The 13,787-nt window shown below is 38.9% G+C and overlaps 1 protein-coding gene across 6 annotated transcripts in view; it reads right to left on the reverse strand.

Annotated features, from left to right (window-relative positions):
- LOC139754717 (uncharacterized) overlaps positions 1-13,787 on the reverse strand; it is a 59,710-nt gene that overhangs the window by 12,764 nt on the left and 33,159 nt on the right. For all 6 annotated transcript variants that reach the window (XM_071672340.1, XM_071672329.1, XM_071672298.1 and 3 more), the window contains 3 exons: positions 10,935-11,086; positions 8,947-9,719; positions 2,993-3,379 (listed from right to left, as the gene is read on the reverse strand). In XM_071672340.1, the coding sequence (XP_071528441.1) occupies positions 2,993-3,379; positions 8,947-9,719; positions 10,935-11,086 (1,312 nt within the window). The remainder of the gene's footprint in view (positions 1-2,992; positions 3,380-8,946; positions 9,720-10,934; positions 11,087-13,787) is intronic.

The following is a 13,787-nucleotide window of genomic DNA, read 5'->3' on the forward strand; positions in this document are numbered from 1 at the left end:
AGGCAGACAGTATGAATTATGTACATGTGTATATATGTATATGTCTGAGTGTGTATATATATGTATACGTTGAGATGTATAGGTATGTATGTTTGCGTGTGTGGACGTGTATGTATATACATGTGTATGTGGGTGGGTTGGGCCATTCTTTCGTCTGTTTCCTTGCGCTACCTCACTAATGCGGGAGACAGCGACAAAGCAAAAATGTATATTCCTATGAGTCCACGGGGAAAATGAAACACGTGTTTCATTTTCCCCATGGACTCATAGGAATATACTTGATCACACGCAAAACTGTGATCCATTCCAATATATATATATATATATATATATATATATATATATATATATATATATATATATATATATATATATATATATATAAGAATTAAAAAATGAGAGGGGAGGATTTCCAGACTCCCACTCCCTCCCCTTTTAGTCGCCTTCTACAACATGCAGGGAATACTTGGGAAGTATTCTTTCTCCCCTATCCCCAGGGATATATATAGACTGCATCTCTGTTCCTCTCTCAAAAATCCTTGCATTCACATTCCTCACTAACCCATCCATAAATAAATTATACAGCCAACGTGACAGCACACATCCCTGTTGCAGACCCACCTTCACCTGGATCCACTTGCCCTCCTTTCTACCTACTTGCACACATGCCTTACTCCCCTGGTACAAACTCTTCACTGCTTTTAATAGCTTTCTTCCCACACTATATACTGGTAACACTTTCTACAAACCTTCCACAAAGCATCTCTAATGACCCTATCCTATGCTTTCTCCAGATCTTTAATTGCCTACGTCCCTCTGTTTTTTATGCATTTCTCACATACATACTTCAAAGTAAATTGCTGATCCAAACATCCTCTACCACTACTGAAACCACTTTCTTCCTTCTAAGTTTGATGCTCTATGCATGACATCAACTTCTCAATCACCACTTCCCCATACAACGTTCTGGGTACACTCAACAAACTTATACATGCCTCTATAATTTGGATATTCACCTTTATCCCTGTTACCTCAGTACAGAGGGTCTACACGAAATGATGGCTCCAGAGCAACAAAGCGATAGTGATATCTGAGTATTAGTGTACAAAATTGTAAAACAACACTAAGTTTCTGCAACAGCAAGATTTACAAAAAATTCATATTCTTCTTTATGCTCTTTTCACTTAATATTGAAGTAATTAAGTCTATTGTAAGTTTTTCAGTCACAAAGCCTTTTCTTCAGATGTCATAGCAAAATAACATCAGATTCTTCTTCCTTCCAGCTACTAATGGTCACCTCATAAGGAACACTAAGTTTTCACATTCTTAATGTGTCATGAAAGTGAGATCTACCTACCTTGAAAACATTAAAATATGTAATATAATGGACAAATACACCAGACATAAGTATCACATACTGAAATGGATAAACTCAGTTTGGAAGGCTTTATCAGTTTATTCCACCCCAATCCCACTCACCACTTCCTACCTCATTTCTTCTTTACCAGCATTCTCAATAAGAATAATTGAATTTTGTCTGATTTACCTATGAAATGACAGCAGCTGCTGAGTGAAAGAGTCTTACTTACATTATGAAAGAGTGTAGTATACAGTTGGTAAGCTGTTTCAGGTATAGTCCATATGTGATAATTAGACAGAGGAAATATGGGTCTGGGTCAGAGGAGTATAACTTAACAGCCACTGAGTACTGGCTCAATACGTAACTGTCACTAACACTTCCGATACCCAGCCATGCAGTACTGGTAATGTACTTCCCTGGTCAGTGGTTGCCTACCAACAAATATATTAACTATAACTTTCAAACTTTACAAATGTAAGTATCTACTTTACTCATTGAAAACAATTCCTTGTTCCTTTTCCCAAAATGCCATTATTGGTATAATTTTCAGCAATGAACAACAACTTTCTACATTACTTCTTCATATCATAAACTGCTGAAGACCCAACACCATGATGATCGCACCTTTTTCCAGTTTCGATTGAATTTCCACTTTCTGTACAGCCATATGCCTACTGTGCCTCTTTTTCATACCATTAGCACCAATTCACTCATCACTACATCTTGGATGCTTTTTGGGTGCCATCAAATGGGTAAAAATCAGAAGCAAGGAAAAGCAAGGGCCAAGACCACCAAAGATTCAAAACAAAGCAAACAGTGGACTATGGTAAAGTACATATGCCATGGCTATAGGATCTGAACAATTGAGACCTGAGTTCCAGAGACACGGGACCCACTTTAGTGAGAATTGGAACCCTCACATGTGCCTAAGAGTGGGAGTTACCCAAGATCTGGAATGCCACACTAGAGGTGTTAAACTGTTATCATTTCATTATCTACAGTCAACTTTAATATTTTGTATATTTCATAATTTTCATTTCTTTACCATATTACCAAAAACTAGCTTTAAATATGTTACCCATGTTACAAATAATAGTTTCATTAAATCATGCATCAAAATAATATAAATATAAAATAGAATATGGTGTGATTCTAAAGTCTACTATTGTCAATATCAAGTCAAAATGTATATCATAATATTATATTAGCTATGAAAGTATCAAATTTCAACACAGTATCTGCAACACTGTGCTAGCCTTATCAATTCTGTAATTCATTCTGGAATTAATACAGCTATATCCAAAATTCACAAGTCCACAGCCAAAAATATTTAATTACGGAAGCTGAGACATACATGCCATGAGAATATCAAGCTGTATCTATTTGCCTCAGCAAATATAACTGATTTAAATTTTACATAAAATAACTTACACTCAATGTTAATTCCCACAAGACAATGCAAATGAACACTATGTACACAAAAGGAATCTCTCATTTCTCTTTACTTTCTGCAGGAGGCATGGTAATCAGAATAATGAATGTAAATATGAGTTAGTAAAACATGAGCAATTGTACACTTGTCAAGCCATCAGCCCATAACCACTACAGCTAGCCCACAAAGATGTTTCTTACCTTACTTTCTTGAGCACATACACCAGAGCCTGTTAAATCAATTGACTTCCTAATTCTTTCACTGTCGTTCTTTTCTTGCCATGAAGTCTCCTCTTCCCCTCTTGTGATGGTGGCTTGTTTTGCCTCCCTCTGACCAGATCCTGTCACTGCTTCATCATCATCTTCTGTCTTACTAAGAGTGACAGTGTTCTGCCTTAGGAGTGATGTGCCATCATTAGGATGTTCCAGTGCTGCATTTTCTCCCTCACTGTTAGCAGGAGACATGTCTTCATGAACACTTAGCGTCATAGTTCTCTGCCGGGCTAGCGAAGGAATGTCAGATGTCTCAATGCTACTATCTGTTTCATGGCGAAACAGGATCTCTGCCAGAACTCGCTCATCTTCCTCCTGCATTAACATTCACTACTCAGTAAAACAATATGGTAAATCAGTTTGTATGTTTATCAGTTAAGACATCCAAAAATATTTCTTTTGTGCTTTAATGCTTTATTTAGCAATAATGTTAAAAATAAATAGAAAAGTAAAAATCATATCTATTGTAATACATTTATCATGGACACATTGGTGTGTCTGATCCTTTCAATCACCACTCTCCTATGCATATTACCAATTATACCATAATCAACACATGTGCCTATCTTTTTTGAACACCTGTCCCTCTTGCCATTATATAAAGACACTTTACAAGCATTCTGTCAGTCCTCAGGCACCTCACTTAAGAGAGCCCCCCACAAAAAAAAAATGAATGGCCTGACTAACCAATCAACAACACTATCACCTGTTTCACAGCATGCAAGGCTTTCATCAACTCCTCTTTTCACAAAACCATTCATCAGGATTCTCTCACTCTGCATACCACCATATCCCAAAATATCACATTTGCCACCTTATCATGGAATCTATTCAACAGTCTCATTCTAGGCTCATTCCATATCTTTTTCATCTCTTCTTTGTCTGTTAACATTTCTCCATAGGTTAGTCTCACTACTGCTTCTATGTGTCCTTTTGTTTTTCATATTTGATCACCATTTTCTTTTTTCTATGTCAGCTTAGATGGCATGGGCAGCTGAGGCCCTAATCAAGGCCATCCCATTATCGCTATATATATATTATCCCTGGGGCTAGGTAAGAAAGAATACTGCCCACATATTCCCTGCATGTCGTAGAAGGCCACTAAAAGGGGTGGTAGCAGGAGGTTGGAAATCCTCCCCTCCAGTTCTAATGTTCCAAAAGAAGGAACAGAGAAGGAGGCCAAGTGAGGATTTTTCCCTCAAAGGTTCAGTCATCTGTTCCTTACACTACCTTGATATTGTGGGAAATGGTGAATACGTACGGAAAAAATCTATTTTTTTTCATGCTATTCACCATTTCCCATGTTAGCGAGGCAGCGTTAAGAACAAAAGACTGAGCCTTTGAGGGTATATCTTCACATTGCTCCCTTCTCTGATCCTTCTTTTGGAAAATTGAAAATGAGAGGGGAGGATTTCCAGCCCCCGCTCCCTCCTCTTTAAGTCGCCTTCTACAACACGCAGGAAATACGTGGGAAGTACTCTTTCTCCCCATCACCAGGGATAATATATACATATATTTATTTGTATTTACTCATTATACATTGTTGCTGTCTCCTACGTTAACAAGGTAGCACAAGGAAACAGACGAAAGAATGGCCCAACCCACCCACATACACATGTATATACATACATGTCCACACACGCACATATACATACCTATACATTTCAATGTATACATATATAGGGGAGAAAGAATACTTCCCACGTATTCCCTGCGTGTCGTAGAAGGCGACTAAAAGGGGAGGGAGTGGGGGGCTGGAAATCCCTCCCTCTCGTTTTTTTTCAATTTTCCAAAAAAAAGGAACACAGAAGGGGGCCAGGTGAGGATATTCCCCTAATACCCAGTCCTCTGTTCTTAAAGCTACTTCGCTAACGTGGGAAATGGTGAATAGTTTGAAAAAAAAAAAAAAAAATATATATATATATATATATATATATATATATATATATATATATATATATTGTGTGTATATATATATATATATATATATGTATATGTATATATATATATATATATATATGGGAGCGGGGGGCTGGAAATCCTCCCCTCTCATTTTTTTTTAAATTTTCCAAAAGAAGGAACAGAGAAGGGGGCCATATGAGGATATTCCCTCAAAGGCCCAGTCCTCTGTTCTTAACGCTACCTCGCTAATGCGGGAAATGGCGAATAGTATGAAAAAAAAAAAAAAAAAAAATATATATATATATATATATATATATATATATATATATATATATATATATATATATATATATATATATGCACCTGGGCATGAGAAGAAAGATCAAGAGAGGCAAGTGTTTTGGGAGCAGCTGAATGAGTGTGTTAGTGGTTTTGATGCACGAGACCGGGTTATAGTGATGGGTGATTTGAATGCAAAGGTGAGTAATGTGGCAGTTGAGGGAATAATTGGTATACATGGGGTGTTCAGTGTTGTAAATGGAAATGGTGAAGAGCTTGTAGATTTATGTGCTGAAAAAGGACTGGTGATTGGGAATACCTGGTTTAAAAAGCGAGATATACATAAGTATACTTATGTAAGTAGGAGAGATGGCCAGAGAGCGTTATTGGATTACGTGTTAATTGACAGGCGTGTGAAAGAGAGACTTTTGGATGTTAATGTGCTGAGAGGTGCAACTGGAGGGATGTCTGATCATTATCTTGTGGAGGCTAAGGTGAAGATTTGTATGGGTTTTCAGAAAAGAAGAGTGAATGTTGGGGTGAAGAGGGTGGTGAGAGTAAGTGAGCTTGAGAAGGAGACCTGTGTGAGGAAGTACCAGGAGAGACTGAGTACAGAATGGAAAAAGGTGAGAACAATGGAAGTAAGGGGAGTGGGGGAGGAATGGGATGTATTTAGGGAATCAGTGATGGATTGCGCAAAAGATGCTTGTGGCATGAGAAGAGTGGGAGGTGGGTTGATTAGAAAGGGTAGTGAGTGGTGGGATGAAGAAGTAAGAGTATTAGTGAAAGAGAAGAGAGAGGCATTTGGACGATTTTTGCAGGGGAAAAATGCAATTGAGTGGGAGATGTATAAAAGAAAGAGACAGGAGGTCAAGAGAAAGGTGCAAGAGGTGAAAAAAAGGGCAAATGAGAGTTGGGGTGAGAGAGTATCATTAAATTTTAGGGAGAATAAAAAGATGTTCTGGAAGGAGGTAAATAAAGTGCGTAAGGACAAGGGAGCAAATGGGAACTTCAGTGAAGGGCGCAAATGGGGAGGTGATAACAAGTAGTGGTGATGTGAGAAGGAGATGGAGTGAGTATTTCGAAGGTTTGTTGAATGTGTTTGATGATAGAGTGGCAGATATAGGGTGTTTTGGTCGAGGTGGTGTGCAAAATGAGAGGGTTAGGGAAAATGATTTGGTAAACAGAGAAGAGGTAGTGAAAGCTTTGCGGAAGATGAAAGCCGGCAAGGCAGCAGGTTTGGATGGTATTGCAGTGGAATTTATTAAAAAAGGGGGTGACTGTATTGTTGACTGGTTGGTAAGGTTATTTAATGTATGTATGACTCATGGTGAGGTGCCTGAGGATTGGCGGAATGCGTGCATAGTGCCATTGTACAAAGGCAAAGGGGATAAGAGTGAGTGCTCAAATTACAGAGGTATAAGTTTGTTGAGTATTCCTGGTAAATTATATGGGAGGGTATTGATTGAGAGGGTGAAGGCATGTACAGAGCATCAGATTGGGGAAGAGCAGTGTGGTTTCAGAAGTGGTAGAGGATGTGTGGATCAGGTGTTTGCTTTGAAGAATGTATGTGAGAAATACTTAGAAAAGCAAATGGATTTGTATGTAGCATTTATGGATCTGGAGAAGGCATATGATAGAGTTGATAGAGATGCTCTGTGGAAGGTATTAAGAATATATGGTGTGGGAGGAAAGTTGTTAGAAGCAGTGAAAAGTTTTTATCGAGGATGTAAGGCATGTGTACGTGTAGGAAGAGAGGAAAGTGATTGGTTCTCAGTGAATGTAGGTTTGCGGCAGGGGTGTGTGATGTCTCCATGGTTGTTTAATTTGTTTATGGATGGTGTTGTTAGGGAGGTGAATGCAAGAGTTTTGGAAAGAGGGGCAAGTATGAAGTCTGTTGGGGATGAGAGAGCTTGGGAAGTGAGTCAGTTGTTGTTCGCTGATGACACAGCGCTGGTGGCTGATTCATGTGAGAAACTGCAGAAGCTGGTGACTGAGTTTGGTAAAGTGTGTGAAAGAAGAAAGTTAAGAGTAAATGTGAATAAGAGCAAGGTTATTAGGTACAGTAGGGTTGAGGGTCAAGTCAATTGGGAGGTGAGTTTGAATGGAGAAAAACTGGAGGAAGTGAAGTGTTTTAGATATCTGGGAGTGGATCTGGCAGCGGATGGAACCATGGAAGCGGAAGTGGATCATAGGGTGGGGGAGGGGGCGAAAATTCTGGGAGCCTTGAAGAATGTGTGGAAGTCGAGAACATTATCTCGGAAAGCAAAAATGGGTATGTTTGAAGGAATAGTGGTTCCAACAATGTTGTATGGTTGCGAGGCATGGGCTATGGATAGAGTTGTGCGCAGGAGGATGGATGTGCTGGAAATGAGATTTTTGAGGACAATGTGTGGTGTGAGGTGGTTTGATCAAGTAAGTAACATAAGGGTAAGAGAGATGTGTGGAAATAAAAAGAGCGTGGTTGAGAGAGCAGAAGAGGGTGTTTTGAAATGGTTTGGGCACATGGAGAGAATGAGTGAGGAAAGAATGACCAAGAGGATATGTGTGTCGGAGGTGGAGGGAACGAGGAGAAGAGGGAGACCAAATTGGAGGTGGAAAGATGGAGTGAAAAAGATTTTGTGTGATCGGGGCCTGAACATGCAGGAGGGTGAAAGGAGGGCAAGGAATAGAGTGAATTGGAGTGATGTGGTATACCGGGGTTGACGTGCTGTCAGTGGATTGAATCGGGGCATGTGAAGCGTCTGGGGTAAACCATGGAAAGCTGTGTAGGTATGTATATTTGCGTGTGTGGATGTATGTATATACATGTGTATGGGGGTGGGTTGGGCCATTTCTTTCGTCTGTTTCCTTGCGCTACCTCGCAAACGCGGGAGACAGCGGCAAAAAAAAAAAAAAAAAAATATATATGTATATATATATATGGTCTCCCACTTCTCCTCGTTCCCTCCACCTCCGACACATATATCCTCTTGGTCAATCTTTCCTCACTCATTCTCTCCATGTGCCCAAACCATTTCAAAACACCCTCTTCTGCTCTCTCAACCACGCTCTTTTTATTTCCACACATCTCTCTTACCCTTACGTTACTTACTCGATCAAACCACCTCACACCACACATTGTCCTCAAACATCTCATTTCTAGCACATCCATCCTCCTGCGCACAACTCTATCCATAGCCCACGCCTCGCAACCATACATCATTGTTGGAACCACTATTCCTTCAAACATACCCATTTTTGCTTTCCGAGATTTATATATATATAAATGTACAGAAACAGACGAAGATATCCCCTCCACTCATATACACATATACATACACAGCCATATACTTATATACACATGCACATATTCATATTTGCTTGCCTTCATTTATTCCTGATGCCACCCAGCCCAATAGCAAACAGCATTGCCATCCACTGCAACAGCAAGGTAGCACAAAGAAACAGACAAGAGAGGCCACATCCACTCATATCCATACACAAGCTGTTATGTGTATTGCAACGAAACCACAGCTCGCCATTTATTTTATTTTTCCTTTTATTCTCCTTAAATTATTCATCTGCTTTCAAGAACATTTTTTTATTCTAACTAAATTTCAGTGATACTTCTAATCAAATGCTATACTTTACAAAGGTGTTAGCACTAAAAGTAAAATTTACAACCCCACATAACATTACTCCTATATTAGTCTACTCACAGCTGAAGCTTCTTGGATGGTCTGCTGTTTGTGGGGTGACTTAAGTGTTCTGGCTGGGCTGGCATTCTCCTCTTGTTTCTTTCCACTCTTGCTGGGACTGACACCAACTTTGGGCTGAGGAACCTTTGATGGGGACTTTTTTGGTGAATTAGCTTTATATGGTGAAGACTTTACTGAAGATAATGATGGAGTGGAGGTTCTTGAGGAAGACCGCGATGTGGAAGCTTTGGTAGGAGATGATGGATACACAGATCTGTGCTGAGGAGATGCTGAACCAGTCACTCTGTGCTGAGGAGATACCCCAGTAGGCTTACGCTGTGGAGACATTGAATTTGTTAATTTTTGTGGAGAGGATGTTGGTGTCTGGGATTTGGGTGAAGCTGAAGTGGATGGTGCTCGGCCAACAGAACTGTGCTTCGGAGATCCATATGGACTAGCTTTTGGGGAGGAAGTTGATGATGAAACTGTTGGTCTTCTGCTGCCACTGCTTGGTCTGGTAGTGCTTTTTGAATTTTGCATGCTGCCAGTTGGGCCTTTAGGTGTTGAAGACACAGATGAGGAAGTCTTTGGTGATGACTTGGTTACTGGTGGCTTCTTGGGGCTATTCTGAATAGGGGTTCTCCGCGTCTTATTAGGGGTAGGCATCTCACGCGGTTCACTAGATGACTTTGAAGCTCGCTGAGGACGAGTGCCTGGGGCTGGAGGACGGGCACTTGATGGCCGGATGCGTCGTGAAGGAGGATTTGTCTCACTACTTGACCCAGAACCAGAGGCTAAAGCAATGTTGATGTATTAGTATCATAAATACATATGATCACTGTAAATGCAAGTAAAAGGGATGCACATACTTTACTTAAACTACTGGTGTTCAACACAATGTTATCAAGAGTATCAGTTAAAACAGGAAAAATCATGTCACTGATTTGTTGAAATGTTTCAGAGGGAAAGATTTATGAGCAATGCCTAGGACTTTATGGGCATTGACTTTCCTGTCATAGAGACTAATGATTTTGGAAGAAAATCAAAGGATATCAGAATCAACAATGATGCCAAGCAAATTGAAATCAAGAAAGGCCAAATGTGGTAGAATGGCTGAACAGCAGAATGGTCTGAACTAAACTTGGTAAGAACAAAAAAATACATAGGAGAAATCAAAATAGGCATATGTATCACCATTACAGAAAGGAGGATCCAAGTTAATACCAAAAAACACATAAACAAAGGCCAACATGGATCTGTATTTAGAAAGAGTATGAAAACCCAATCATTAGCTCATTACAATGACATGTATGAAAGTTATAAGCAAGAAAAAAAATGGGCACTGTTTCTCTTGACTCTGCAAAAGCAAAAGACAAAGATTTTCCGACAGAAAGTAAAGAAACAAAACATTATGAGTAAGGTAAGAAGATGGATAAAAGAGTTGCTAACTTCGGGGGAGGAGAGAAAAGCAAATGGAACTATAGCTGTGGAGGAAGATGGTCTATTTGGGGTTGCACAGGTACAATATTAACCTCAGTACTTGTACTCCTAATGATATAAGATATCGACATTGAAGTAAACGAAAGCATAATAAGGATCTTTTATAATGACAAAGACAAGAATTCAAGAAGGATAAGGAATACTGATGCAGACACAGTGCTGAAATGGTACAATCATACGGAAAAAATGTAAAAAATAAGACAATAAACTGTAGGCCTACAAGAGGACCGTGTGGTGGAAAGACAGTAGAGGCATATGTTGACAAACAAGATACAAAAGTGGAAGTCTGTACAGTACAGACAAAATAGAAAACATGTTGACAGAGTGCTGCACTAGAAACCTTACATTGTGTAACTCAACAGTTTCATGAAAAAGTACATACTGTATCCAGTATTCTGAAACCAGTTATCCGAATAAACAAATACAATGCTGAATGATTCAATTAACATTATCAACACACACACACACCAATTTTGCCTTTCACATTTATCTTTTATTACTTAACTAACCATTCAATAATGATGGCTTAGTAGAGCCTCGAGCAGGTCGTGGAGACACAGTGCCAGCAGGTCGCTCCTTCCGTCTCCGCTGTACATTATGGAGGGAAATTACTTCCTGTTGCAGTCCTTGGATCTCAGAACGCAGACTGTCCAACTCAGAACTACATTTGAAATGAAAAATATATATTCAGATTTTGTCCTCCCATCAGTAATCAGAAATTACAAAGATGGTAAATAGATAAATACAATTAACTACAACATTCCAAGTTGCTAAACATGAAAACCATAAGCAATCACCATTACACCTACTTTGCATTTTCCAATGTAGAAAAACCATGTTCACATCTACCCTCACAATGTCCAAACACTTATCAGTTCTTCCAAATGCACATAGGAAAGGAGCCATTCTAGGGTCTGAGGGATGAATATGTACATAAATCCTCATAGTGCCATTTCATGAAGCAAAATTTTGGTTGAAGTGTTATTGCCATTTCATGAAGCAAAATTTTGGTTGAAGTGTTAAAGTAGCAAGCAGTGATTCACTTTTAAGTGAACTTCTTCATTACTCCCTGCCTTAGTTTGATGCTAATATCATAATTATCATCATAAATATCATTAAGAATAAACCCAAGGACACCTTTTTCATGGGGCTCTGCAGCTTCAAGGCTGCACAGCATCCAATAGTTGGGAAATGATACATTCCTTTGGAATGACAGGATCCTCAACATAACTGCACTCCTTTTCAATCACAGAAAATCATAAATCCTTATCAAAGGTGACTTTTCACTTGCGATGTAAATGGATGCAGAAGGAATCTGATAACACCTTTGATGCTAATGGAACACAAAAACATGACATACTGTGATGAATACCAAAGTGATATTCTAAACATAATGATATCCTTCCCATGTTCTCATATTCTTATACTGCACTAAAGACCAAATCTCTTCCTCCTAACACACGCATATAAGCACACAAGCATGCACAAATGCACAAACATACATCATATAAAAGTAAGCATGAAACTTGACTGAAAAAGGGGGTAAAGCAGTACCTTAATGGTAACCATAGTGGATGAACAGACTAATGAAACTTAATACTGACTTTCAAAGTTGAAAAAACTTGGGTAATCAAACATAAAATTCGAGAGATGGAGCCCAACATGTGTAGAAGAACTCCCTCTTCATACTGAAAAATGTTTAATCATAGATATGAATTTAATTTCACATACACACAAAATCAAACATGAAACTGCTTAAAAAAGATGTAAACAAGTACTTTCATACTATGAGAGAGGTGAATGAATGAAAAAATGACTAAGGACACTGTCAATGCAAACAGCATTCACAGATTTAAGAAGGATTATGATAGGGGTGAACATTCAAGAGATAGGGTCAAAACTTCCTCTTTGTACAGTACAAACAATTAACTAGTTATTACAATTACCCACTGAAAAAGGACTTTGATGAGCATGATCTGTAAAACAATGGAACAGATAATCATGAGTCAAACTGGATGGTGCTTACAAAAAAGTGACTATTCAAGTACAGAGCATCATGGCTCGAGAGGATATTGGTCAAGTGCTACAGATCTTTTAGATTTAGGATACATTATCATTCACAAGGAAAATACAGCTGGATGGATGGAATGTTTGTGCATTCCTGAAATAAATGAAGGCATCTAACAGTGTTCCACAAACTAAGTTGGTAAAAATAAGTGGATTTCTAAGCATTCATTGGAATGGGACTTTTTCAGTGCACTGAACATTACCTCACAGAAAACTGCAAGGTACATTTATAAGTGGTACATTTTCAAACTGGGATAGTATAACCACCAATGTTGGTCTTGGAGATGCTAATCTAATGTTAATGACCTGCCATAAGAAACTGCTTCAAACTATGATATGTTCGTGGAGGGTGTTGAATTACATCATGTATTAAAGAGGGCTGAGGACTTGAGCAACTTACATAGAATCTTAAACAAGCTATGCATTCCATCAGTCACATGATTTATGAATCTTAATAAAAAGAGAAGTAAAGTGATGAAGATGGACCACAGCAAAAAGAAGGCCTATTCAGGACTATAATTTTTCTTTTTCTAAACATCACCAGTTTGATCACTTCTCTTTACGAAACATATATCTGCCAGAGAAAGTATAATGTAATGAAACAAAGACTGCATCAGAAATAAGGGAACTTACTAACATTTAGGAAGGTATGAAGCAAGCATGGGATAGAGCGATGAGGTATACAGGGGACGATATGCTATCAATGGGATGAACCAGGCACATGTTATGGTCAGGGGAAACCATGAGAGGACTGTGGGGCCTGGTTGTGAACAGGAGGCTCTAGAAAGTCCATATGAGTGAATGAGGCCACTTTTCATCTGTTCCTGGTACTACTCCCTATTGCACAGAACAGTGAACAAACATGAAAGAAAGAATTATCATCATATTTCTTCATCTCTGGGTAGAGGGGAGAAAGAACACTGTCCATGTATTTCCTGCACGTCATAGAGGGTGACTGAGAAGGGTGGGGACTGGTGGCTGGAAATCATCCCTTCTTGCATTAATTTTCAGATGAAAGTACAGAGCAAGGAGCCAACTGAGAATTTTTCCCTCTAAGGTTCTGTCATCCGTTCTTGATGCCACCTTGCTCATGTGGGAAATGGTGAGCATGTATGAAAAAAATATCTTTATCATTAATATCAGTTACCATTATCATTATGATTAATCCATTATCAACATCCCTAGAAACAGGATAGAAAAAGAACTACCTTATCACAGATGGAAACTAAAAAGGGCAGGAGTAGGGGGCTGGATTTCCCCCCCTCCTGTAATATTTTTCAAAAGAAGGAACAGAG

The sequence above is a fragment of the Panulirus ornatus genome, chromosome 2 (assembly GCF_036320965.1).
Source record: "Panulirus ornatus isolate Po-2019 chromosome 2, ASM3632096v1, whole genome shotgun sequence".
Classification (NCBI taxonomy): domain Eukaryota; kingdom Metazoa; phylum Arthropoda; class Malacostraca; order Decapoda; family Palinuridae; genus Panulirus; species Panulirus ornatus.